General features: G+C 33.5%; 6 protein-coding genes across 16 annotated transcripts; 4 read left to right on the forward strand and 2 right to left on the reverse strand.

Annotated features, from left to right (window-relative positions):
* Window positions 1-5,732: 5,732 nt before the first annotated feature.
* Window positions 5,733-6,473, reverse strand: LOC140179460 (uncharacterized). Its single transcript, XM_072218365.1, has one exon. It carries the CDS (start codon window positions 6,471-6,473, stop codon window positions 5,733-5,735), a length of 741 nt encoding a protein of 246 aa, XP_072074466.1.
* A 1,769-nt stretch (window positions 6,474-8,242) lies between these two features.
* Window positions 8,243-12,290, forward strand: LOC112751981 (type IV inositol polyphosphate 5-phosphatase 3). Of its 4 annotated transcripts, none has more exons than XR_003176534.3 (11): window positions 8,243-8,518; window positions 8,645-8,840; window positions 9,044-9,106; window positions 9,237-9,309; window positions 9,442-9,546; window positions 9,678-10,539; window positions 10,676-10,860; window positions 11,021-11,129; window positions 11,231-11,368; window positions 11,508-11,737; window positions 11,851-12,290. XR_003176534.3 is itself a non-coding variant. In XM_025801333.3 (11 exons), the coding sequence occupies exons 1-10, from the start codon at window positions 8,489-8,491 to the stop codon at window positions 11,725-11,727; spliced, it is 1,986 nt and encodes a 661-aa protein (XP_025657118.1). In that variant the 5' UTR covers window positions 8,243-8,488; the 3' UTR covers window positions 11,728-11,737; window positions 11,851-12,290. The 4 variants fall into 4 exon arrangements, 2 of the variants coding, with proteins under 2 accessions (XP_025657118.1, XP_025657119.1); XR_011872924.1 differs by having other exon boundaries at window positions 8,696-8,840; XM_025801333.3 differs by having other exon boundaries at window positions 11,226-11,368.
* Window positions 12,291-12,450: 160 nt separating this feature from the next.
* Window positions 12,451-15,382, forward strand: LOC112751982 (uncharacterized). The gene is made up of 10 exons (XM_025801335.3): window positions 12,451-12,892; window positions 12,975-13,036; window positions 13,289-13,408; window positions 13,497-13,596; window positions 13,705-13,785; window positions 13,899-13,948; window positions 14,061-14,211; window positions 14,296-14,352; window positions 14,461-14,582; window positions 14,862-15,382. The coding sequence occupies exons 1-10, from the start codon at window positions 12,776-12,778 to the stop codon at window positions 15,070-15,072; spliced, it is 1,071 nt and encodes a 356-aa protein (XP_025657120.1). The 5' UTR covers window positions 12,451-12,775; the 3' UTR covers window positions 15,073-15,382.
* An 806-nt stretch (window positions 15,383-16,188) lies between these two features.
* Window positions 16,189-20,189, forward strand: LOC112751983 (probable choline kinase 2). Of its 6 annotated transcripts, none has more exons than XM_025801339.3 (9): window positions 16,189-16,373; window positions 16,511-16,565; window positions 16,985-17,337; window positions 18,007-18,128; window positions 18,197-18,392; window positions 18,510-18,627; window positions 18,733-18,780; window positions 19,614-19,714; window positions 19,819-20,189. In XM_025801339.3, the coding sequence occupies exons 3-9, from the start codon at window positions 16,987-16,989 to the stop codon at window positions 19,969-19,971; spliced, it is 1,089 nt and encodes a 362-aa protein (XP_025657124.1). In that variant the 5' UTR covers window positions 16,189-16,373; window positions 16,511-16,565; window positions 16,985-16,986; the 3' UTR covers window positions 19,972-20,189. The 6 variants fall into 6 exon arrangements, with proteins under 6 accessions (XP_025657124.1, XP_025657121.1, XP_025657123.1 ...); XM_025801336.3 differs by having other exon boundaries at window positions 16,235-16,373; window positions 16,952-17,337; XM_025801338.3 differs by having other exon boundaries at window positions 16,254-16,373; window positions 16,448-16,565; window positions 16,952-17,337.
* An 831-nt stretch (window positions 20,190-21,020) lies between these two features.
* Window positions 21,021-26,397, reverse strand: LOC112751985 (DEAD-box ATP-dependent RNA helicase 39). Of its 3 annotated transcripts, none has more exons than XM_072218211.1 (10): window positions 25,687-26,397; window positions 25,241-25,336; window positions 24,967-25,155; window positions 24,738-24,878; window positions 24,176-24,316; window positions 23,776-23,918; window positions 23,340-23,469; window positions 23,177-23,225; window positions 22,571-23,045; window positions 21,021-22,246 (listed from the first exon to the last, which is right to left on the reverse strand). In XM_072218211.1, the coding sequence occupies exons 1-9, from the start codon at window positions 26,215-26,217 to the stop codon at window positions 22,603-22,605; spliced, it is 1,863 nt and encodes a 620-aa protein (XP_072074312.1). In that variant the 5' UTR covers window positions 26,218-26,397; the 3' UTR covers window positions 21,021-22,246; window positions 22,571-22,602. The 3 variants fall into 3 exon arrangements, with proteins under 3 accessions (XP_072074312.1, XP_025657127.1, XP_025657126.1); XM_025801342.3 differs by having other exon boundaries at window positions 21,458-22,256; XM_025801341.3 differs by lacking the exon at window positions 21,021-22,246 and having other exon boundaries at window positions 22,446-23,045.
* LOC112751986 (uncharacterized) lies at window positions 21,035-22,193 on the forward strand. Its single transcript, XM_025801344.3, has one exon. It carries the CDS (start codon window positions 21,729-21,731, stop codon window positions 22,191-22,193), a length of 465 nt encoding a protein of 154 aa, XP_025657129.1. The 5' UTR covers window positions 21,035-21,728.
* Window positions 26,398-26,498: the final 101 nt, after the last annotated feature.

Here is a 26,498-nt window from a genome sequence, read left to right on the forward strand (position 1 = left end):
AAACTAAATGTATAAAGAAATTATGTATAAGAAAAGAATAATAATAAGGATAATATATTAGCTAAAGAATCTAATTATTAAATTTTGATGCCTGAATTAATTAATAACCGGACCATAATATATACAATTTGTTTTTAGGAAAAAAGAAAGAAAGAAAGAAAGATAAGATGAAATTTAGAAAGAATGGCCAGCCATACTTGTCTCCCATCCAATTATATGCCGTTGCTGGATTGTTTATTCAGAGACCGCAAAGCTGTTGAGCTTAATTATATTAATTACATAACTCTTTATATAATAATAATAATAATAATAATAATAATAATAATAATAATAATAATAATAATAATAAGTTCCAAACCACTTTTCATTTTTGCTTAATGCATGCTAGCGAACTTAATTACCTATATATTTATAAAGTAATATTATATTATCAGTAAATATTATTATTTTTTATTATTATTTAATTAATAATTATTTATATTCATATTTATAAAAAATTTGTACATAATAAAAATATATAATTTATACTTATATTTATTAAAATTTACATAATAAATTAATATATTTTATATTTATATTTATATTTTTTAAAATTTATATATATAAATTAATAAATTTTATTTGTTAAAAATAATTTAATATTTATACTGATCAAATAATAATTAAAAATACTAAAAATTATTAAATTTTTCATATTTATATTTAATGAATGTCCCTCAAAAAAAAAAAGAAAAAAGAAAAAAGAGAAAAGCTTATTCTATTTCAAATATATATATAGGTGTTAACCTTGTTGAAAGTGCACCTATTTTGACTGGAGTCTTCCAAAGGCACATGGGTGGAATTGACTTTATGAGAAATGAGAAATCAAAGACGGGCTAATTTTCAAAATTGTTATTCTTTTCTTCAACTTATTAATTATTACTCTCTTAAATTATTTACCAAAATATGAAAGCACGTTTCAATAATGTAGCATCTCCTTACTTTAGTACGAGAGAAAAAAAACAACAGTAAAAATATTATATAATATATATATACATATTGTTTAATTCATTTTTAATCTCTATTATTTTATAATTTACATGGTTTTCTCTTCATCACTTGTAAAAAGTTTGTGGAGATTTCAATTTGTACGCGTCAAAATAAAAGGTACATCTAAGGAAGGTATGAAGCTAACAAACAACAACAAAGATTCGATAAAAAAAAAGATGAAGTTTTAATTATGTTAATTAGTAAATTTACGGTAATGGTTAAAATTTCCAAAAGATAATGAATAGGTTAATTTTTCGAGTATATTGTATAATTGAATCTATATTGAAAAATGCATGAACTTACCTCGATGCACCCTTCTTCTAAAAAATTCATAATTGTGTTAATAATGGGAGTTTAGTAAGGTATGGCTTTTCTTTTTAATACATTACAAAAGAAAAAAAATAAACAAATGCTATAATAATTTCAAACAACGAATAAATCTTATAATTTTAAATCAAAACAACGATGAATAAATAAGAAAATTATAAAATCACATTGGTCATATATCTTATCACAATAATCATAAAAGAATTAGATTATAAATTAGATGATTTATTAATGATAAATTGATAGCTTGTAGCAACAAATTTTTATTTTTGCTATAAATAACTGTGTATCAATAAAGAATATATGGTAATCAATTAGAGAAGGATCATGTTTATAAAAAAAAAAAAACTTAAAAATATATTTTTATCTTAAAAGATTAATGATTTTTCTTAAATATTATATAAATTATATTTGTTTAATAATTTTTATAAAATAATTTTGTTAATAATTAACATTTTTCTAACGATTTTTTAGAGTGATTTTCTCAATCATCAAACTCTATATTTATCTCCACATTCTCCCAAGAGAAAGAAAAAGAAAAAAAAAAAAACATTTATGTTTAGCTTGTAGTTGGCTAACATTATTATAGTATATATATTCCAAAAGCACAACATTTTGGATTTTTGTGGGGGGTTCAAATTTCATAAAAATTTACAAGTTGACAATAACTTAGGGACAACGCAAAACCATTGGTCCAAAATGTTTGGTTACTTGAGGAAATCAAATTTCTTAATCACCTTGTGGTCCATTAAGAATTTAATTATTGATTAATGTGTAATAGGTTAAAACGGTGATTATATATTTAGAGGTTTAGTTAACATATATTCTTAATATATATGATAAGATTATTAACAATTAAAAAAAATTAATTTTAAATAAAAATATTTCAAATTTATAATATTAACATGTATCGATAGAGTAATATATATCATATATGTTTGCTTTGTTTCAAAGAGCTATTCAAATGAAAGGAAATAACATTAGTCGGTGCTATTAAATAATAAGAAGAACAAAAAGGTTAATCCTCTAATAATAGAAAAAAGGGTATAATTTTTTTAAGAGTAAATGTTCTTTTCGGTTTTTAATTATTTGTTCGATGGATTTTTTACTTTTGAAAAATTTAAACACCCAAATTGGTACCTATCTACTTTGATATATGTACGTTTCAGTCCCTGGTTAGGGATCGAAAAGGATATTTATTCAAAGTAGATAGGGATTGGAACGTACATATATCAAAGTAGATAGAGATTGATTTGAGTGTTTAAATTTCTTAGAGAATAGAAAATCCATCCAATAAATTAAATGATTAGAAACCAAAAAAGACATTTATTTTTTTTTTTAATGATTTGATGTAAATGTGTGAATATCATCCTCTTCAACAATGACTCAACCCCAACTTCTCCAAAGTTTTTTTTTTCATTATTTTTTGGTTTTTCAACTCCGCGTTGGGTCCCTTCACTGAAATCTAGGGTCCATTATTTTCTTAATTCCGATTATGTATTGTTATTTATTATTATTTTCCCCTCTTAATGCTTTCCTACTATTTTAATTTTTGTCACATCTCCAATGCACTCACTTGTCTAACCAGTTATTTTATTTTATGTAAGTTTAATTAGCACTATATAGTAGCCTTTTTGGTTAAGCTGATTTAACCTCATTTTATTGGTTGATTTATGTCATTCTAGGGATACTTAATAGTTAAATGTTATATAATAAATCCTTTAAAAGGGAACCAATTATATGCTAACGTGATTCTTGCATTCATGGTCATGATCATGATCACATTTTCATTTTTGTTAATCTAATGTGGTTAAGTAGGGCATGAGGTAAGATAGAAATAATGACAGTGCTATATGTTTTCTTATAATTAATTAAATTAATGAGATATTGAAAAAAAGGTGTTGGATCCATATGGTCCAAATCCACAATATTTGTATGCTTCTGATATTTTACTAATCACTTAATTTGCTTGTTTAATATATGGTGCCACTGCCTAATGTTAGTTAGAAAGGGTTTTAATGAATCTTAGTAACAAAAAGTAAAGCATCTTTTGAAGTGGCACAACTAGGATTGGCATGAAAATGCAGACCACAAATTAAAGAATTTGAGCCAACTTTGTCCAATTAGATTTTGGGTGGTCGTGAGAAGCTCTTGATTCCAAAATTAAGTGAGATAATATAAGATAAAAAGACACTATATTTAACTCAAGATTTAAAATAGTAAATTAATGGATTTTTTATCTTATAAACTTCTCACTCTTTTTTGTTTTATTTGATATGGGACTAATTTGATACACTATTCACACTTACTACATTAACATTGGATGACTATATAAGTAACTTAGACAAAATTTGTCTTTTTTATTCTATTATTTATCTCATTTAGAATATAAATATTTTATTTATTAATATATTTTCTTTGATAAACCTTCTAGTTAATTTTACTATCGTAGAGTTTGAGATCATGGAACTATAATTGTTCTTTCTTATCAAATAAAATATATTCATAATGAAGTCGTTTATACGATAAATAAAATAAGGGATAAGTACGATTTTGGTCCCTCACGTTGAGGGTCAGAATCGAAATCGTCCCTCGTGTATATTTTGATCCTTAAAGTCAAATTTAAATTTAAAATCGTCCTTTATAACATTTTCGGACGTAAATGCCCTTGCGTCGTTATCAGGCAGTTATGACCACTGAAAACAATTATAAATATATATATATATGTATAGAAAATTAAAATGAATGGAAAAGTTTAACAAGTATACATTGAATTGAAAGGAAGAAAGGGTAAAGTATCGTGGAAGCCACTGTTGCAGAGCAGACATCACTGTGGAGGACCTGCTGGAGGGAGAATGCCATGGCTGCACAAAGCTCAACCTCGTTTCGTAGCAGGACTTCGTCATATGGTAGGCTGCTACTTTGTTCCCATGGTGAGAAGCCAGTGTTGCGAATCTCAGGGACCAAGGAGAACCCAGGTCGCAGATTTTGGGGTTATGTCTACTTCGAGGTTTATTTTGTTACTTTTCCTCTGAATTGGGTCTGTTGGGTGATGGAATGGTGGATGATCTTGGTGGGTATGTGCAGGTGCAACAAGGCTGCAATTTCTTTCGTTGGGCAGATCCAGAGACAGAGGTGGAACATTCAGAAGTTGTTAGAATAAGGAAGAAACTTTCGATGATGAAATCAAGAACCAAAATGGCAGAGTGGAAGCTGAAGGTCATTGCAGTGTTAGGGTTTTTTGGGTGGGTTGGGTTTCTTTGTTTGTTGTTGCAGAGTTGATCTAAAGCAACGCAACAGTGTGTAATTCCATTGAACCTAGTATGAAACATGTGTACATGTATTCTGCTGTTGTTATTGTTGGTGAATTGGGTTAGGGTTTATCTATTAGGGGGGTTCCTGATTGTGTTATGTTGAATCTATTTCAACATGTATATATGATTGTTTTGTAAGCATGGTTGGATAATGAAATGAGATTGAAACTTTTTCTTGGCACAATCATGAGTTCAATTACTAATCAATAACATAACAGTGTCATTAAAATGGTAAATGTCTGAATACATGATAAGCATAAGCAGAGTGTTTGACATTAACAGAACCTTAAAAGAAACTTAACTCAAAATAAAGTAACCATCAAAAGGATTGGCTGGGAAGAAACCAATAATTCAGTACAAGAGTTTGACCAGAACCTTAACAAGCAAAACATAAGCAACAAAAAGTAACCAACAAGTTCACACTGTTTAACCAGAACCTTAACACAAACTTAAAACAAAATAAACCAACATCCATGGTATATAACTATGACACATTGATGCTAAGTGTTGTCATTTTCCTAAAGCAATTCTCATTTTCTTGGAGGCAACTTTGTCATTAACTTCAGCTTCCTGGGAGAAACACGAGGTCCTCCAGTAAGGCTGACAGAGAAGTGCCCAATGAGTTGGCTTGAAGCTGTGACAATGGATGGCTGAGATGCTGGAAGAGTTGTGGTGGTTGGCTGTGATGAGGATGCAGAAGGTGCTGAGGTTTTTGGGCTTGCAATCCTCTTGGGTGGTGGATCATGTTGGGCTGAAGATGTGGACTTGGTGGTCCCCTTAGGCCTGTCTCTAGGCCTTTTTGATTGTGTTACAGTGTTGGAATGGGCTGAAGTTGGTGGCTGTGTTGCTGAGGCAACTTTTCTCTTGACAGTGAGCTTAGGAGTGGGCTGTGTAGATGCAATTTTTTTTCCTCCCTTAGCAGCAAGAGGGTTTGACTTGTTGCTTCCCCTGGCTTACTTGCCTTTGCTTAGATTCTTGGAATTTTGGGCCTATGAAACAGTTGCAGTTAATATAGATGAACATAAGGTTTAATGAAAAATCTGAGACAAGCAATGTAAAACATTAATCAACATACCTCATTCTCAATAGGTTTAGGGCATCTGCTCTTATTATGTCCAACAACACCACATATAGAGCACTTTTCTTTCTCCCCCTTCCTGGACATGTGAATGTGGCTGCTCTGTTCTTCATCTCCAACAAATTGTTTTCTTTTTTGACTGGCCTGTGACTAGGCCTTCTGTATGGGGGAGGCATCACATCAGGATGTGGGGTAATCTCCCATAGATCAGGTCTGTTCAATGGGTATATTACTGCTTCGTAGCACTTCAGGTATGTTTCTCTCTTGTAACAGTCGGCCACATAAGGTTCCAAGCCAAATCCCTTGAACTTGATGCAGCTAATCGCATGGACACAGGGTATACCACTCAACTGCCACCTTCTACATGAGCACTCAAAGGATCCTAAGTCAACAGTAAACTTATCTAACCCACTCACAACCTCATATTTTTGAGCTGCAGACCAATATGGCCGCCATTCTCCAACAGATCTAGACCTCCTCTCCAACTTGATTCTAATCCTAGGTAAGATTGTCCCTGCATAGTTCTGAGCCAGATCCCTATTCTCTGCCCACCTAGTCATTAGTTTAACCCTGATCTCCTCTAACATTGTAAGTATAGGTTTCTCTAACCACAACGAAGGGATATTCTCCTGCACATAACCAAACTGCCTTAACTCTGCATAGGCTTCAAATACGGACCACCGATCACCATCAATCTCTTCTATCATTGTTGTTTCTCCCCCCATATACTGTAACGGCCCATTCCGATAGGTAAACAACTTCCCCCATAGTAGACTTTTAGTTTAAAGTACACAATTGTCTTCTCCAACAACCTACAATGCCATATCACAGAAATAGAAGAAAAAATAAAAAAATAAACCGCACAGTGATGTTTATCCCTAATCTCAGTAAACAGTTAAACATACCTGAATGCATGTGAATGACCTTGCCTTCCAATGAACCAGACTCGACTTCGATCTTCAGTCCAAGAACACCTTCTGTCATTTCAGATTCTTACTTAAGGCACGGTGCAACTACATTGGTGAAGTGAAACGTTCTGATTAGTTTTGGTGTTTACGTTGAGGGTTTGGAAGCATATGAAGGGGTGAAGTGTTTTGCGCGTAACACTTTAAGGTCAGAAGGGTACTGTCGTCTTTTAAAAAAAGTTTACACTGTAAAAGACGATTTTAAATTTAAATACGACTTTTAGGATGATTTTAAATCAAAATATACACGAGGGACAATTTCGATTCTGACCCTCAACGTGAGGACCAAAATCGTACTTATCCCATAAAATAATTAATATAACTCAAAAAATAAATTATGTCAAAATTATCTATACTTATAAATAAAATATTTAAAATATTTAGTTAAAAAAATCATATATATCACATGTCTAAGCTGTTGTAAAAGTTTGTTATCTATTATCCATTCATATTATGAATTTTTGTAATTGATTATATTATTTACGTAGACATACATTTACTGACAATTATATATTTTTCCTAAGGTATTTGTATTTTTCTTACGCGAATTTTGTTAAAGGCACTAATTATAAATTATAATTAAATGGTTTGGTGGGGGTAAGTGTAAGTATTCTATCAAAAGTCAAAACTGAAAGCTATTTATTACTATTTTTTTTTGGTGACTATTTATTACTATTTTTAAACATGCATCAACTATAAATAAAGCAAAAATAAGGAGAAAAAAAAATCTCATTCGTTCTTACATTATTCTCTAACGTACTACTATTGAGAATGAATTATTTAAATTAGAAAATTCATTTAATTATGTTGAATATATATAGAATTTTATTATTTATTAGATTTGTTTAAAAGTTTTTGTTACCAACTACTCTATAAATCAATGGTAAAAATTGAGACACGAAATGGACACACAAATTTTGTAACGAAGACAATTTTTTCAGATTACTATCTCTATACCTTTATGTTCTTAAATACAAATGATATGGTACTAATTTAAACATTTAGAAACAAAAGTTTATAAAATTGAATACTCCTTCTTTCTCAAATTATTTAATACTTGTAAATTTTATAAGAAAACGGAGAGAATGATATACAAAAAAAAAAAAAAAGTTCTAAAAGATATATACTACTGTGATTTATTTTTGAAATTTTGTGATATTATGATTTTGAGTGAATTATTCAACTCTAAAACTTTTTACTAGATTAGAAAAATGTGTAAATAATATTATATTACAATTTTATATATTACATGTTTATTTTTTTAATTTACCTAAAATCTCAATATTTCTTAGAATCACGATTAAAATATAAATAAAATTGACATTGGGCTAAGACTGAAAAATGGACCCCACTTATTGCCGTCTTATAAATAGAATATCAAATAAAAAATTAACCATAAACATATCAAAGCTTTGGTTGTTAAATTAATTAAACTATTAACAAAACTCAAACTCAAACTTTAACCTTAATTAGTTTACTTTAATCATGTGTTTGTGTACCTTAAAAACTCAACAAACTAAACAGAAACAGATCTTAATTCCACAGTTAAAGGCTCAAAAATCTTCTGACACCAACAAAAAAAAAGCTCACTTTTTTCCAGCTCCAACTGCCACTTTTTTCACACAATATCCTAGCCAACTAATTCTTTTTCCATTTTACCCCTCCCTCTTCTTCTTCTTCTTCATCAAGGTGGTGTTGCTTTAACAGTACCAAATATTTAGTTTTTTTCCATCATATTCTGCTTTGTCCATTTCTATACCAATTTCCAAACAGTGATGAAGCAAAGATCACCTCACCATCAGCAGGTACTTCCTCTCTTTCTGTGTGTGTTTGTGTTTGTGGAATGCATGCCAGGTGTTTGTTGGTATGTTCGTGTTGGTGTGATGGGGTGTGTTTGTTGATTTTGGGAAAGTTGAGGTTTAAATTTGCAGAGGACTTCTTCTTGGGCTGAATTATGTTGTTTGGGTTGGTCCTGCATACAGCTCTTTTGGGGAAGAGTGGTCCTCCGGAAATGGCTTAACATGGGAACCAACGAGTCTGATTACAGTGCTGACCCTGAAGATGATGATGATGATGATTATGACTTTGATGATGAAGATGCTATTGAAATTGATTCAGACAATGAAGGTCAGTCATGTGTAAATCTGCTCAACTGTGTTTCTATTTTCATTTGGAAAAGGGGGTTGCTTTGAATTTTGTTAATTTGATTATAGTTTGGAGAATTAAGCTTTGAGGTGCATGTCAACTGTCAAATGATAATGACATATTCAGAATTTAGATTGACTTTTTGGCTGTTTTAAGTCTCACTTTGTGTTTGGTGTGTTATGCAGAGTTGGCGAGGCAGTCATGGTTTATGGGCAACCGAGGCGATAAAGCTCATCCTGAATCGAAAGGTGACTTTTTCCATACATGAATTTCTGACTTAATAACTTTGAACAGAAAAGTTTTATTCAGCTTGGTTATCACATTCTCAGGACTGTTATGTACTTATGTATAATAGCCTAAGCTTCTATTAAAATGCAGAATATCTTCCAAGGTTAAGGAGGCAAAAGTCATCAACTTTTAGGTCTCAGTATATAAACACAAAGGAATTGAGGTGAGATAATGCTCTCATACTTATTTAGGAAGCAAGAGAGAAGACAATAATTTGAAAGTGTGAAAACAGGGTTTATTTTGCTTGTTGCTCAAGCGTCTCACATATTGATTACGGTGTATCTTTGTCTCCTAGAATATGTGTTGGAACATGGAATGTTGGAGGAAAACTTCCACCTGATGACCTTGATATTGATGATTGGTTAGGTGTCAACGAACCGGCCGACATATATGTCCTTGGGTAAGTCGCTAACTGCTTGTTATTGGCTTATTGCGAGTCCTTGTTAATGTACATGAAGATCTGATGCCATTTTATGTTCACTTTTGAAATATTTTTACTGGTTTGGATAAAACAATGATTTGCATTTGCAGTCTTCAAGAGATTGTACCTTTAAACCCTGGTAATATTTTTGGTGCTGAAGATACTCGCCCTGTGCCAAAATGGGAAAATATTATTCGGGAAACCCTGAATCGAGTGCGACATACACCACGAAAGATAAAATCCTTCAGTGATCCTCCTTCTCCATCAAAATATCAGCCATCAGATGATGTCCCAGATATTGAAGAAGAAATATTACTCGAAAGTGATAGTGACATCGGTGAGGAAGTCCATCCCTTGGACGAAGAAAACAATGTTTATACTGAAGTTAGTACTAATAAAACGAATGCTGATGATGACACAAATACAAATTTATTGCCTTCCAATTCTGCTGATATTGCAAACTCTGATGTGCCGGTCAAACTTAGTTTACAAAGAGAGTTTTCTTTTCCAAAGAGGTCTGAAAGGAAACACAGCTTCCGCGCTGAAGGTTTATCCGAAAATATGGATACATCATTTGCCCAACAGACCACTAAACTAACCAGAATGCTCAGTGGTTCTGAAAGGATTGGTTTGAGCTGGCCAGAGCCACCACTACATCTGCTATCCCAGCAAGTTTTAGAGAGACCAACATCTTTTAAATCTCTCAAATCCTTTAAATCATCAAAGTCATTCAACACATATAATTCTTTCAAGTCAATCATGGATGAAATGCCAGTTATGCCTTTGCTTCCTGAAATTGATCTTCAAACTTTAATTAAGCGGAAAAGAAGATCCCCATATGTAAGGATTGTGAGTAAGCAGATGGTTGGAATTTTTGTCACTATATGGGTTCGTCGGAGCTTGCGTAAACATATTCAGAATTTGAAGGTGTCAACAGTTGGTGTTGGTGTTATGGGCTACATTGGTAACAAGGTCCATTCACTTTCTTTTTTCTTTAAGTTTAACATAATTTCTTGTGATTTATATTTTGATCTTCTTTAAGTTCATGGTGTTTGAGTATAGTGATCATCTCATCAATATTATTTTGGAAAACGTTTTCGATTTTCAGGGAGCAATATCTGTCAGCATGTCCATATATCAGACTCTTTTTTGCTTCATATGCACCCACCTTTCATCGGGTGAAAAGGAAGGAGATGAACTTCGAAGAAATGCTGATGTTCATGAAATACATCGTAGAACACATTTTCAATCACTTTCTTATGTTGGACTTCCCAAAAGAATCATTGATCATGAGTGAGTGCTTGCTTTGATATACCTTACCAACTACTTTGTGATCTTACCACCTGTGAAAATTGTCCACAATGAAACCTGGTCCTTCGATTCATAATCTTTTAGCTTAATTATTTGTCTCAATATTTTGGCTCAATTTTCTTTGGTCACTGTAATTCTGCAGAAGAATAATTTGGTTGGGAGATCTGAATTACCGTATTAACCTATCAAATATGGAAACAAGAGCTCTTATATTAAAAAAGCAGTGGTCAAAATTGGTTGAGAAAGACCAGGTACTACAGAATATTCATTGTACATGTACTTGTTCACTTCTTCCACGATTTATAAACATGTGAAAAGCTTTGATAACTTACATCTTACTGTGACAGCTTAGGCAAGAACTCAAGAATGGTGGTGTGTTTGATGGATGGTCAGAAGGCACCTTAAACTTCCCACCAACTTATAAATATGAGGTTAATTCAGATAAGTACTATGGAGAAGACCCTAAGGTTGGGAAGCGTTCACCAGCGTGGTATGATCTTTTTTGACCTTATATTTTGCTTTCATGTTTGCCAATCCTGTATCTATCATAGTATAAGAACTATACATGTATCTGTTTTATGATTTTCTTTTTCTCATGAATGTTCTTCATGTCTGGGATGACCTTTCAGGTGTGATCGCATTCTTTCACACGGCAAAGGGATGAGATTACTGAATTACAGAAGGGCTGAGCTCAAACTTTCGGATCACAGACCTGTGATGGCCACATACATGGTTGAGGTTGAAATGTTCTCTCCTAGGAAGCTACAGCGAGCTCTAACTTACACCGATGCAGAGATTGAAAACGAAGAAATCATAATGAATTCAGGTGGTTGGACCATAGCTACTTAGTATTTAACAGGTGAGCATGAGTTGCTTCCCATGTCATGTACCTCAAAAGTTATGAACTTGAATATATTAAATATCTCTTGTATCAAGCTTTTGATATATATCCTATTGTGATATCTTGTGCAGGGATACATCATACAGAATTAGCTGAAAAGGAGGAAGTATATGCAGAAATGGAATGATTATCAGAGATAGCTGCTGCCACTTCTTAAATTCATAATGCCACTATTAGATATTAGATTCATTCTTTTTCTTTCAAATAATTTTTTAGATCAGTTTTAGTAGAAGAAATAGTTGTGTGAATGATGGTATCAGGGGTCTAGTCTTAACAATAGGATAGAGAGCTAGCTTATTGAATGGGTGTATGTGTATGTAATTTTGTGGTTGGGGTGTGCATAATAACAAGAGATTTTAGTGGAAGCTTTCTTTGTGCATATAGAAATAATTACAAGGCATGTATACTTATATGTATATGTTGAGAGTTCATTGCCTTCTTACATTGAAGCTTCCTACTTTCAAGTTTACTTTTCTGAATTCTCTTTGATAATATTTTAATGCTTACAAAAGATTTGTGTGGATAGGGGATCTACCTTTTAGAGGATATAAATGTTTCAGTCATTTAACAGAAGCTTCTAGAAGTAAAGACAAGCGACACAGTTTACATAACAATAATAATAATAAATAAAATAAAATAAAATAAAATAACTTCCAGTATTCAGAAGAAGTGAAGAACAATTGAACAAAGCTGAAGTTAAAAACTATGTATCTATGTATTCGAGATAACAAAGAATATTGACTAATTGTGTCGGATAAATTTTATAAAATAGAAAATAAAATAAAATAAAACAAAACAACTCCTTAAAATCTGGTGAGTTGATGGATGATAAAGTCGGTTAAACATTTTCAAACTCTTAAAAGTCAAATAATAAATAAACAAAAAGAAAAGTTAAGGAGAGAGAGAGAGAGAGAGAGAGAGAGAGAGAGAGAGAGAGAGAGAAGTTGCGGCGGCGATTTGTGCCACGTAGGCATGTTAGATTGTTAGCAACTCTAAATGAGTCGTAGCAGTGAAACTGAAACAGAATCAGAAACAGGAAAAGCAACAGCAGCAGTTGTCGTTCAAGTTGAGCTTCACTTGTCGATTACATCCCTCGCTATGTTCCTTCTCAAGGTCAATTACCCTGAACTTAATTCTCACCATTTCATGTTTCTTGATTGCTTTCATAACTAACTTCTTCTGTTTCATTCCACAGACATGGAGATCAACTGCTTTTGGTGTCTATGGTTATCTCAACTTCACCAAACCTGCTTATCTGTTAGTCCTTTCTTTTATTCCAACTCCTCTTTTCTTTCATATAATTATTTTCTTAATTAAAAATTGACTTGAGGTGATTAACTAATCTTATATATTCTTGGTTGATGCAAATTAAGCCAATATTCTTTTAATTTTCTTTGACAAATGCACATGGGGGTTCATGATACTTGAAAATTTCAAATTTGTATACTTTCTACATATTTGTATTAGTGATATACTGATTTTTTTTATTTTCAATTTTTTTTTGGGTAGGGATCATGCTAAGAAATTCAAACCAGGGGAAATGGATATACAAATAACAGGGAAGAATTGCATTGTTACTGGAGCTAACTCTGGAATTGGCTATGCAACTGCTGAGGGTCTTGCAAGACGGTTTTGATCTGTTTCAAATGCTTGTCTTTTTGAAAATTTCAGATTGTTAACTATGTAATTATATCTTATGGTTGATGATTTTCACTAGTGGTGCCACTGTCTATCTTGTGTGCCGGAATAAGGAGAGGGGAGAGGCTGCACTTTCCGAAATTCAAACCAAAACCGGCAATCAGAATGTACATTTAGAGGTACTCCTATTTGTTTGTTTTTCAGGGTTTTTAGGGTTCTTACTTCTTGTTGTTCACCCTTTCTTTTGAACTATGATTTCTATCTGAATTGGCTAATTTGTGTTGCAGATTTGTGACCTTTCATCTGTTGCAGATATCAAGTCATTTGCTTCCAGGTTTTCTAAAAAGAATATGCCAGTTCATGTGTTGGTAAATTTCTCAACTTTAGTGCAAGAGAAGATAATAATTAACTGCATTTAACTGTTTTAGCGATTTCTATGCTCTTGAATGAAGCTAATATGTAAAGAATTTCTTGCATCAAGGTTAACAATGCAGGGTTACTTGAGCAGAAACGAGTTACCACGTCCGAAGGGTGTGTAATTTTTGTTTTATTTGTGGAATTGAATTTGAAAGTTTAGCAGATTTCTACATGTAACCTGCATTGGTATGCTTCCTTTTTTTTAATGCAATCTGTGATAATCCAGGTTTGAGTTGAACTTTGCTGTAAATGTGTTAGGCACTTATGCCATGACAGAATCGATGGTACCATTACTAGAGAAAGCATCCCCGGATGCGCGCGTCATTACAGTTTCATCTGGTGGAATGTATACTACTCCCTTGACCAAAGATCTTCAGGTAACTGCTTTGTTTATGAATGTGTCAGCTGGATATATCATTCAAAGGACTAATACATGAACTTATTTGGTTGTCAATATCCAGTTTTCTGGGAGCAATTTCGATGGGGTTGAACAATATGCTCGAAATAAGCGAGTTCAGGTTAGTTAACTCTATTATGAAGCATCAGTTAACTGGAGTGCCTTCTTTTTTATTTCTCAGTGTATGAATGAATGCTCCATTTGAGCTTATGACACGGTAATATGGCAGGTTGCCCTGACAGAGAAGTGGGCCGAAACATATAAAGACAAAGGGATAGGATTTTACTCAATGCATCCAGGTTGGGCTGAAACTCCTGGAGTTGCTAAGAGTTTGCCAAGCTTCAATGAGAAGTAAGTATTCTTTGTCTATGACATGGGAAAAAGCATGAAGATCTAAGTCATCTAGTTGTTTCTGTTCAATTTGATTCTTCTTGTGCCTATATTCAAGTTTCAGAATAGTGTCATTCTACAGAATATAGGAGTATCAAGTGTCATATATCCTAAATTTTAGAGAAGATTAATGTATACTTTTACAAATAGAGGGAGTGTTTTTTTTGGGGACAATTGATTCTTTGGCAATTATTCATTTGCAACTTTGAAATAGTTTTACATTTGTTCAATTATTTACAGGCTTGCTGGAAAGCTTAGAACAAGGGAAGAAGGTGCAGACACAGTTGTTTGGTTGGCATTACAACCTAAAGAGAAATTGGTCTCAGGTGCATTTTACTTTGATAGAGCCGAAGCTCCAAAGCACCTTCCGTTGGCCGCGACCAGTGGTTCTCATACCTTGATCAACTCACTTGTTGAAGATCTTCATTCAATTGTTTCTCCTTTTCCATAATAGGTACTAGGTAGAGAGTATATCTGTTTCTCCAACACAAATTCACAGGAAAAAGAAAATGAAGTTTAGGAAGTTTTCTCCAAAAAGCTATAGAGATCCCTCATGTATGAGTGAGTACTCAGGTGAACATGGTTTCAAATTCTTGCAGTTGTGTTATGATGCAGAATTGTTGCAAGAAAAGGTAAATGTAACAGCTGTAGTTACTATCTGGGCAGTATCTGTGACATGATGTAGTTATTGAAATGAATGCAGATAATGATGTGATATCAAAAGTGAAAACCTCAATCATAAGTTACACCAATTTCACATACTTTTAGTTTGCTTATTACTCCAATATACAATATACAAATTCTATATATGCTGCATATAAATAGCCTTTGGATTTTGCTAATGCCTACATACTAAACTGAACAATGAAAATATAATAATGTACATACTAATTTATACCTCAACCATTATTATTTTTTGCAGAAATGTTATATCCATCACTTTTGTTTATATTACTCTTGAATATTCTTTATTTTTGGTATTAAAAATAATTGATAAGTATTGAGAAAATATAAAAAATTTGTAGTGAATACCATTAACAAAAATATACAATAGATATATACAAAAAGTGGTACAAATATCATTTCTCTTATTTTCTTATTCACGAAAATAGACTCCATTTTAGTAAGTTATTTAGCAGATATGATCAAGTTAATAAATCGATCCACATTATCAAAAGTCAAGACAACTATTCCAAAACCGAAATATATTTAATATATTTAGTGTGATTTTCGCTGTAAATAATTCTTATTAATCTCTATTTCTACATCTAATAGAGGTGAAATATCTTATTTATCTTGTTATGTATATATTGTTTTATAATAAATACTATTTTATTATTAATATTTTCTTAACAATTAAGACATGTTTTTTTATTTTGTTAATAAAAAATAATTTAAATATATATAATTAATTAAAAAGATAAATAAATTAGAGAATCTCATGTCAAATAAGTGCAATTTAATCGGAAATGTTTCATCCATCCTCAAAGATAAGATTTGTGTGCTGACGTCACGAATGCACACGTGGCACGTGGTAGTTAGGCCATGTAAAAATTTGGTGGGCAAAGCCCAACAGAATCTCTAACAAGATTCAATATTTTAAGTCCTCCATGATTCTCTCCACGTGACCCATTTTCATTTCTCACAACTCACAACAATCTGTCATCTCTCAACAGAATCTTACACAAAACGCCACCAAAAAAAAATAAAAAATTCAGTAACACTTTAGTTCAAGTAACTCGCACAACAAAGGTATCACATAAAATTTTCTCTGAATTATTGTATTGTAACTATAATTTGTGTGTAATTGTGTATTGTTTCTGCAGTTGAGTGTTAAAGTCTCTCTCTTTCTTCTCAATTTTGATTTTTGAATGCATGGTTCACTGCAGAGGTTCCTCTTCTTTTGATTTGATATTCCTCTTTTGCATTCTCTGCTTCTGAGAGGTGAGTTTCTGAGTAACTATTTTCATTGTTTCTCTTTTTCTTTTGTTAATCTTGAAACGGGTTTTCAAATCCAGATTGTTTCTGGCAGCTGGCTTCATTGGATTCTCTCTGTCTCTTAATCCCAATTCAACCATTTTATTCAATTTCAAAAAGATTGTAACTTTGTTTCTCTGTTTCTCATGGTGCATGGGGGTTCTTATACCAGCTAATTTAGCTCTGAATTTCTTTGTATTAGGTGAATTGTTAAAAGCTCAATTCTATATTTTTCTACATTAAGCAGTGCGAATTTCACACTAGATCGTCAATTCTGTTTCTCAATGGTCTTTGTGGTGCATGCATAGAAAGAAGTTAGTTATCTGTTCTGATTTCCTCTGTTTTTGATCCAGACAAATCTTTGGTATTGATTGGTTGTTCAGCAGAGATGGTAATAGAAACAGTTGAATTGCTGAAAGGCTTTGCATCCCATGAAGAGATTATGGAGATTCTTGCCACAGTGGCTGCAGATTTGGGGGATGTCATCGATGTGAGTTTCTTGCAGGTCAAACCTTTGAAGGGAGCGATGACTAATGAGGTTTTCGAGATAAACTGGCCAGCCAAAAGTGATGGCCATCTCAGAAGGGTTCTAGTCCGATTATACGGCGAAGGTGTTGAGGTTTTCTTCAACAGGGAGGATGAAATCCAAACTTTTGAGAGCATGTCAAAGCACGGTCAGGGTCCACGCCTTCTTGGCCGGTTCGCCACCGGTCGAGTTGAGGAGTTCATTCATGCCAGAGTATGTAATATTCATCTTGTTTTTCCATGTTCTGATTAATTAAATCTAACGTGATTGCTTTGTGAATTGGAGAATATGTGCTTAAATTAAAGTCACCGGGCATTATCTTTTCCATGTTGCTTTGTTATTTTTTAAGTCAAAAAGCTTTCCTTTGGTCATGGTTCTTTGGTTTCATTATTTTATTATCATTTTTTGGAAGATAGATAGGTTGGCCACCACTTCCTATTGGTTCTTTAGATTTATAACAAAAAGCATCTACCGGAAATTAAGTTGAATGGCATCCAGTCATGGTAGATCGGGTTTTTAAGTGCTTCCTTTGCATACCCTTTTTTGCCTAATACCTTCTTGATGTTCTTTCTTACTTTATCACCAAAGAAATAATCTAATCAAGTAGTTACCAGATGAACAATTTATGTGATCAAGCAGTAGTGACATTATTTTATTCGGATATAAAAATAGCAGCATTGATAGTAGATTAAGAGCTGTATAGTTTTTTTAATCCATGATGATGGTTTCATATGGTGCCAGAATCAATAACTTGCTAGGTATTGAGATGTAAAATATAACTTTTCAATGAGTTAATTGAAATGTCCATAACTTGGAAGACCTCACTAATACATCATTCATAACTTCTAACTTGCTTTTCTTTACCTACTTTTGGATCCTTAGACACTTTCGGCTTCGGACCTTTATGACCCTGAAATATCCGCTTTGATAGCGACTAAGATGAGGGAGTTTCACAATCTTGATATGCCTGGTGAAAAGAAGGCTCAGTTATGGCCGAGACTGAGGTAATACTCGATTACCAGACCAATCTTTTTTTTCTCATCATTAACAAATGTATTACATATTCTACTAGGAAGTGGCTTAATCATGCCAAAAGTTTGTGCTCCCCTAAGGATACCAAGAATTTTGGGCTGGAAGTTCTGGATACTGAAATAAATATGCTGCAAGAGTTGTTATCTGAAGGAAGTGAAGGGATTGGATTTTGTCACAATGACCTACAATATGGTAACATAATGATAGATGAAGAAACAAGATCAATCACTTTAATAGTAAGTCATGATTTATCAGCTGCATACCATGTTAGTCTTAATAGGATCATAGAAAATATCACTTATACATAGGCTCTTCTCATTTGTTCTCAAGTTATTATTTTTTCAATAATGTAGGACTATGAATACGCCAGTTACAACCCTATTGCATATGACATTGCAAATCATTTCTGCGAAATGGTAGCAGATTACCATAGCGACAAACCCCATGTTCTTGACTACAGACAATATCCTAGTAAGTAATGGCTCATGCATTTCAAAACACGAATTACCATTACATTTCTAAAATTGTTGTTTGGCATCATGTTCATTAAGACAATGTTTGAAAATGGTGCACCAGGTCTTGAAGTGCGACAAAGATTTATCCGTGCTTATTTGAGTTCTGAAGGTTAGTTTACTGACATATTGACTTCACCAATTCATATGGTTGGAAGAGATCAGGATCTAGATTACTGCTATTGGTCTATTCTCAGATGATAAAAATCCTCAGCTAAAATATTAAACCTGCGCTATGCGGTACAGAATCCATTCCGGGCTCTTCTATTGCTGTTATGATCATATCTGTATGTGCTGATGCAAAGTAAATTCTGGTCTTGCTTAACTTTCAAAGTGCGTGGATAAGCAAAATAAGCAAGAATATATATATATATATATATATATATATATATATATATATATATATATATATATATATATATATATATATATTTTTTTTTTTTTCTTCAGTTTAGGCTTGTATATACTTCCACATGCTTATACCAGTCAATTGAATATTCGTAATTATTTAATATAACACATATGATTAGTCTATCCTTGCTGATTTGTACTTTGCATGCATTTGTTTAACTAATGGTTACTTATTTTCTGAATTTTCCTATTTGGTCTTGCACTCTTCAGTGCAGGTGCCATACAAATCTTCTTAGAGTTGTTTCATGTTGAGTAAAGTATCTTTTCTCCCCTTTTCTTTTTCTTAATATAGAAAAAGGAATTCTTAAAAGAGAAGAAAAGAGTATTATCAACTAAGGGAACACCTTTAAACAGACCATGTGAAATCATTGATAATTATAGTATTCCTTTGTAACATGATTGAAGTTAGCTCACATTCAAGCCTGCCAAATCATGTGATAGCAACAGAAATCAAATTCTATTATGCAATTCTTATGAATTTCATGCAAGTTTATCAATTTTACTTGAAAGACTCAGTGTGTGACTTATGCATAGGCAAGAAACCAACCAAAACTGAGGTGGGCCAATTAGTGAATGTTGCAGAAAGATACACACTTGCAAATCATCTATTCTGGGGCTTGTGGGGACTTATTTCAGTAACTTTTCTTTTCCCCCACTTAATTAATTTATTTATATATTTTTATCATTTTTAAGGCTACTTCAATTTTCTAATTGTGGCCTCTTTGTGCAAAAACTGCAGAGTCATGTGAATACAATAGACTTTGACTACAAGGAGTATGCAAGGCAAAGATTTAAGCAATATTGGTTGAAGAAGCCTATTCTTTTGAACTCACCAAGCATTATTTCCCAAGATGGAGTTCCCAATGGTTCTGTAGCACCCTTCACAATTTGACATGATTGCTTCATATGTTTATCAGTGAGGTTCAACTTAGTATGTACCATTCATTAGTAGCATCCAAAGGTATCACAGGCAGCATAAAATATATGTAGATAACATAGGTAAGCCATTACATATTGGTGACTTTACTTATATCTAGAACTATTATTGATCTTTTATTTTGTTTTGTATTATTCTCAACTCTAGTCATAATAAATTCTTATCCTTATCAATGTTCTTGAATGCTTTTGCTAACGAGTGTCGTTAAGGATATAAAAGGAGAATTTTTGTTAATCGAAAAATAGAAGTTTTAAGGTTTCAATAACTACCCTTTTTGAATTCAAACAAAAATTAGGATTTGCCTCAGGGTCAGTTGCGTCTTCCCCTCTCCGCATGTGATTTCAATTCTTTTCTTTCATTCTCACCGGTCCGTCATCACAAGCAACACAAGCTGCCGCCGCCCTACTCACCGCAGACGACAGAGCCACCCCTTCGCGCACAAAGAGTGATTCGTGCAGCCCCCAATGCGGTGTTTGTGCAATAATATTAGAAAAAATAACTACTTTTTCCATTGACCGCGTAAGTGGTCATTCAAAAAAACGGTTGTAATTGCAGGACTGTGTAAAACGTTTTACACTGTCAGTGCACATGAAAATTAAACTAATATTAAATATATTAATTCTTATTTTTAATATTTACAAGTATTTTTTTTAGTATTTTTCTTTTATCATTATAATATCACAACTACCAATCAATCTAGATGACTAGATGGCAAGGATAAAAAATTTGATAATAGCAAGATCAGAGACCCAAATAAAACCAAAATAAAAAAGACACATTTATAAGAACTAAAAGCATACTTAATCGATAATTACAATTGATTTTATTAATTGTGAATTATACTTTGTACGCCCACACACACGTGGATATAAATATTTTCTGTATTATCTATTACTACATGTCAAAAATCATCTTCGTTTTCATTTAGACAACAAATTCATCTCTCCCCCCCCCAAAAAAAGAGTTTATGATACGGAAATAAAAGATAAATAAGAAAATAAGGATTCAAACTGAATAAAAAGATACATTGAAATTAAAATAGGAACAAAAAAGATAAGTTGAAATTGAGTACAAAGAGAATCACTCTACTTTCTACCCAATTTCTTGACGCAACAAGAAATGGACTCCTCAACCTAACTTGTCAACGCCATAGTTTGGAAATTGAATCGAAGGGACTCCTCAACCTTCTATTCAATTCCCCGATGTAACAAGAGAGGGACTCCTCAACCTCAATTGTCCACACCATGGTTTCATCACGAAACCAAAAAGGGGTTTTCAAACCTCTAAAAATTCTATACTACGACTACAATAGCTAAGGAGGTATTTATAACCTCTTATTAGGTTAAAACAAAGAAAACCCTAAAGCCCATAAACATAAGGCCCAATCTAGTAATTAAATAAACAAAATCAAAATACATTAAATAAAATATTCTAAAAATGTAAACTAAAATATCTTCTAAATAACTCTTGAACTCTTCATATCACGAACATTTGAAGCACGTATCAGTTTATCATATTTTTATCTTCCAACTAAACATACCTTTAAGCTTAATTGATGTTTAGTGAATAGGTTAGCACTTAACAACCAGGCTTTTGACCAATCCTCATGCTCAAAGAATACCTAAACCACATTCACACACACACTGCTGCTAAAACCACAAGAACAAAAAGCTAACAAATCCTTCAACACCAACTACACTTTCAAGTTGGTAATGGCTAAGCACACAAATTATATATACATGCTCTTTTGCATACCACCTTCATGCTTCAGAGTTCAGACACAGCTCATTATTCAGATATCATCAACAATGGCTCGTCCACTTCTATTGATCCACCCTATGCCTAGCACCTCACATATTGGCTTAGCTGTTATGACCCTTGTGTTGTGTGCCGTTGCCTTGCTCATGTGCGCTTCTCATTCGCGCAAATGGCGTCAGTGGAAAGCTTGTTATGATGCTTTTGTTGAAGAAGAGCCGGTGATAGAGGTCCACAACGAAGCTGTGGCAGCGACAAGCATGGGCGAGCAACAAGAAGGAGACGGTTCGCTGTGGCAGAGGAACATACTTATGGGTGGGAAGTGCCAGCTTCCTGATTTCTCTGGTGTCATAATCTATGACTCCAATGGCAATGTAGTAACCCCTCCTAAGACTTCTCGTTCATTACTAACTTGGAAATAGAGTTTGAAGTTTTCTGAGATTCATAAACCCCACAAGCTTAACTTGTACTCCATCTGCATGAAACTATATTTCTTGATAGCTTCATATTCAAATATTGTTGCATTCAAACTTAAAAAACAAAATTAAAGTCATGCATTGTCAATCTTGTTAAGAGTGTCTCTATCTTGTTAGCATGTGATACTACTGTCATCTTTAATAGATGTAGATATCCTTTGAATTTTACAACAAGAGTAATAGAGTATGCTATGGATCTTTAGATTGGAAGCATGTTTTTCATCCATTGGTAATTATATTGGAAGATAGAACAATGGAAATCAATATAACATTTTTTACTACTGAAAGAATTTCTAATACAAAACTGAAAGCCATGTACTTACTACTTGGTTACAGTATGAGACACCAACCCACTTCACAAGGGGTTTGATGATGAGTTCCGACCCCTAAACCCGACAACACTGAGTTTAGAATTTGTCGATTTGGTGGCACTGGTCCTTTTACTTGTTCGCTTATCCCCTGAAGAAGCTTTTCTCGAGCTATTAGCACTGGAGGATTTTACAGAATTTGAAACCTTAATCCCTTTCTTCATAGATTTTCCCGATGATGATCCTTTTCCGGATTTCAAATCTGATCCTTTATTCCCTAAACTGGCACGTCCACCAGGATTGTTCTTAACTTTAGAAACTTTAACTAATTTTCTGTCCTTCCCACTCTGCCCATTAACTTGGGTCCTGGCGATATCCCTTCGTACTCCTTCTTTCGTGATAGCCTCCAAACTCTCATTCTTCCTCATTGCCTCCTCTATTCTAGTGGCCAAGATCAAGTCCTTCTTTGTAACCAAACTGGTTACTTTCCCTGCGATTAAAAAAGAGTATTTATTCTTCAATGATTTTAAAGAGCATGTGCTTAAGTGTTTACGGCTATTGTTCTAACAAAATAAAATATAAGAATTTGGCTGTACAGAGAAGTACATGATAAGATTTTACCTTTTGCACCCATACGAGCAGTTCTACCAGTCCGATGAAGGTAATCGATCTAAAAATTGAAAGGGAAAGTAAAGGTGAGAAACTAAGTAATATCAAGGAAAGAAGTGAAAAAGAGTGCAAGGTACTCAGACCCAAATTATAGAACCATGGCTATGATACTCACAGAGTTCAAGGGGAAGTCAAACATAACAACATGGTCTACATCCAAGTCCAGACCCCTAGCGGCCAAGTCTGTGCAAACTAATGTTGGACGATCATCAATGTCATTCTTAAACTTATTGAGGTTTTCAACCCTGTAAGCAAAAAAAATAAAAAAAAAATTGATGATGCAAATAAGTAAATGGGAATATGGAAGAGCAGGAAATGGGAGATCTCACTGTTGCCAAGATATGAAGACTATTTTATCGACACAACTATTCGAATTCTCATTAATACAATATATTTAATATTATTCCCTCTCAACAATCTATTTTCCAAACAATCCCTACAGTTTCAACAGCTGACAATATGCCTATTTCCAGGTAGCTTAACATAATTTTTGTGTGTGTGGGTGTTTTTTTTTTTTTGTGGGGGGGGGGGGGGGGTTGTTTGTACTTCACCTTTGCTCTGCTGGTACTTCCCCATGGTAGTTGACAGTAGGAATCATATTTTCAACAAGGTAGTGATCCACTGCACGGCTAGAGTCCAAAGTATTGCAAAAAACCATCACCTTGTTGCCTTTTGCTCGGCTTGGCACAAGTACCTGCCATCACATGATATTTACTTACTAAAAAAGGAAAGGGAGAGAGAGGTTGCATTTTTATTGCCAGCACAGCACCAATATGCCAATATCTACTAAGTCCTAACTCCTAAATAACACCAGCAACAAATGACGATTATTCCACTACCTAACATGAATAGAAAGTCAATTTGTGCTACTTAAGCTACACTGATCCCCAAAATAAACCATAAATGTCAATGTGTTTGGCGTGATGAGGCTGGTGGAAAAATGCAGGATACCTGAAGTAATGCTTCCAGCTTGTTCTCAGAACCCGAAAGTTTAATAAAATCGTGACGAGCAGAAGAAATCTTTTTATGCAATGTTGATGTTCGCAGATGTACAATGCCCTGAAACTCCTCATCAACTAGCTTTTGCACAGCCTGCAAAACTTAAAAAAGTCAGATTGATGACTTATTCTTAACTTCTAGCCATAGAACGATTTCAACCAAGGGTAAACAAATGGAAGGTGAGTGAGCAACATTCTAAAACATAACCACTATAGTGTCCTCCTTACAAAGATCATTACATGATGTCTTGTTTCCAGATTCATATAAATGCACTTTATTTATTGTACATTTGTAGTATATTCTGAAAAGCCAGAAATTACAATTGAACACAAGCATGTGTTGGATTATATAGTTATATTATTGTAATAGGAAATATTATATCTTCACATGATAGAAGGAAGATTGAAGAGATTATAGTGATGCAATTATAAAAGAAAGAAATAAAACACTACCACTTCGTGAGAATTTTATTCCCTTAAATTTACTTAGCAGATTGTGGCACAGATCAGCATACCTTTGTCATTGTTGCAGTTACCAAGACGGTCTGAAAACCTAGGCCATCAGACTTTGATGCACGATGTTTCAATGGGGCCAGAAATTTGCGTATATCAGGACCAAAGCCACGATCAAACATTGTATCTGCCTCATCCAATACCTGCAGAACAAATATATTAATTATTGTACCAATTCATTATTGTAGCAAATTATTGTATATTGGAATTAGTCGATTGTGGATTACTCACCAAGTATTTGATGTCGCCATACACCAGGTTGCCCTCCTCAATATGTTGAAGAATCCTTCCAGGGGTACCAACTACCATATCAATGGGGTTATTAAGTGAATCCTCTTGAGGCCTAATACGGCCACCACCACTTACCATTGTGCACCTGAACCGTGCATGATGACTAATTGATTTCGCAACTCGAAAAACCTAAACAAATCCCATTTTATATTAGTTCATGTAAGTCATAAGAGAATTTTTGAGTGATTCATAAAATGATCAAAAGAAAAAAAACCTGTTCACACAACTCCCTCGTAGGGCATAGCACAACAGCACGAGGTCTCCTGGGCTTTAACTGTATTCCATTCAACTGTTCGTCCCGTCTTAGCAACTACAGCAACAAATTGGCGTTGTCTCAACAGGCTCAAATATAAGATTAAAGCATGTTTTGTAAAATATTACGTTTGAAGATATAATTCCTTTCTTTAAGCTCATTCAAACACACTAGTGCTTCAAGTCATAAAGCTCAATAACATGAGAAACGAATGTAGTGTAGCAGACAAATATTTCAATAACAAGTTAGACTGATATGCAAAAAGACATTTCACACATCAAGCAACTAAATTTAACTATTTACACGGAATGGAAGTATCATGAAAGCAAATATTCAAAAATTGCAAATTTCTGAGCTGAAATGAACACAAGTGAATCGTGAACCATAGAGAATGAAGAAGAGTGTACCTGAACAAGGGGAAGCAAGTAAGCAAGGGTTTTGCCAGAGCCAGTGTGAGAACCCAACACAACACTGTTCTCTTGCAAGACAGCAGGAACACCAATACACTGAATCTCAGTGGGAACTTCAATACTCATTTCCCTAACAGAACCCATAACCTCTTCACTCAAACCCAATTCTTCAAAACTCCCGACAAGCTTATTCTTTTTCACCACCACCCCATCAAAACTCTCATTTTCACCAGTAGAAGAAGAAGAATTCTTCTTTGTTTGGTCCTTATTCTTGAGTTCTGAGCTCTTTGCACTGTCTTTGAGATGTCTCACTCTGAGCTTCTCGAGGAGGACGGAGTGCTTCGTCTGGTGATCGGTGTCCGAAGTTTCCGGTGCGGTGGCGACGGAACAGAAGGTCCTGAACCGTGGCGGCGGAACATTGATGATGGGCTTAGAGCGCGTGAGGAGTGGGATGAGATTGCAGCGATGAGAGAGGCGCGTGAAGGAGGAGGAAGAGAGAAAGAGGGTTCTTGCTGTAGCTCCCGCCATTACTGTTGTCGTGGCAACACCTTACTTTGTTTTCGACTTTTAGGTTCAGCACTTCTGCTTCAGATAGAATGGTGAAGGCGAAGCTTAAAGCATGGTATTTTTATTTTAATTAATTAAAAAAAATAAAAAAGTGAAGTAATGTGGATATTTGTATATAGACAATTGGATATTTGGTTTAGTATTGTATAGTCCGGGGGTTTTAGAAAGATAACTAACGATAAAAAATGTTATATCTAAAAAAAATTAATTACTAAATCAATATATATATATATATATATTTA

This window comes from Arachis hypogaea, chromosome 15 (genome assembly GCF_003086295.3).
Source record: "Arachis hypogaea cultivar Tifrunner chromosome 15, arahy.Tifrunner.gnm2.J5K5, whole genome shotgun sequence".
Lineage (NCBI taxonomy): Eukaryota > Viridiplantae > Streptophyta > Magnoliopsida > Fabales > Fabaceae > Arachis > Arachis hypogaea.

What these genes read in the sequence shown, in the direction of transcription:
- LOC112751986 (XM_025801344.3), top strand. Translation starts at nt 21,729, where the DNA reads ATGGCTAAGCACACAAATTATATATACATGCTCTTTTGCATACCACCT.
- LOC140179460 (XM_072218365.1), bottom strand. Translation starts at nt 6,473, where the DNA reads ATGGGGGGAGAAACAACAATGATAGAAGAGATTGATGGTGATCGGTGG.
- LOC112751982 (XM_025801335.3), top strand. Translation starts at nt 12,776, where the DNA reads ATGAGTCGTAGCAGTGAAACTGAAACAGAATCAGAAACAGGAAAAGCA. An exon ending in CGAGTTACCACGTCCGAAGG is followed by an intron (nt 13,949 to 14,060) that starts GTGTGTAATTTT and finishes GTGATAATCCAG; the next exon opens with GTTTGAGTTGAACTTTGCTG. An exon ending in TTGCCAAGCTTCAATGAGAA is followed by an intron (nt 14,583 to 14,861) that starts GTAAGTATTCTT and finishes AATTATTTACAG; the next exon opens with GCTTGCTGGAAAGCTTAGAA.
- LOC112751981 (XM_025801333.3), top strand. Translation starts at nt 8,489, where the DNA reads ATGAAGCAAAGATCACCTCACCATCAGCAG. An exon ending in AATTGATTCAGACAATGAAG is followed by an intron (nt 8,841 to 9,043) that starts GTCAGTCATGTG and finishes TGTGTTATGCAG; the next exon opens with AGTTGGCGAGGCAGTCATGG. An exon ending in AATTGGTTGAGAAAGACCAG is followed by an intron (nt 11,130 to 11,225) that starts GTACTACAGAAT and finishes TTACTGTGACAG; the next exon opens with CTTAGGCAAGAACTCAAGAA.
- LOC112751985 (XM_072218211.1), bottom strand. Translation starts at nt 26,217, where the DNA reads ATGGCGGGAGCTACAGCAAGAACCCTCTTTCTCTCTTCCTCCTCCTTC. An exon ending in TAACTGCAACAATGACAAAG is followed by an intron (nt 24,317 to 24,737) that starts GTATGCTGATCT and finishes TAAGTTTTGCAG; the next exon opens with GCTGTGCAAAAGCTAGTTGA. An exon ending in TTGACTTCCCCTTGAACTCT is followed by an intron (nt 23,226 to 23,339) that starts GTGAGTATCATA and finishes TTCAATTTTTAG; the next exon opens with ATCGATTACCTTCATCGGAC.
- LOC112751983 (XM_025801339.3), top strand. Translation starts at nt 16,987, where the DNA reads ATGGTAATAGAAACAGTTGAATTGCTGAAAGGCTTTGCATCCCATGAA. An exon ending in CAGTTATGGCCGAGACTGAG is followed by an intron (nt 18,129 to 18,196) that starts GTAATACTCGAT and finishes ATATTCTACTAG; the next exon opens with GAAGTGGCTTAATCATGCCA. An exon ending in GCTTGTGGGGACTTATTTCA is followed by an intron (nt 19,715 to 19,818) that starts GTAACTTTTCTT and finishes CAAAAACTGCAG; the next exon opens with AGTCATGTGAATACAATAGA.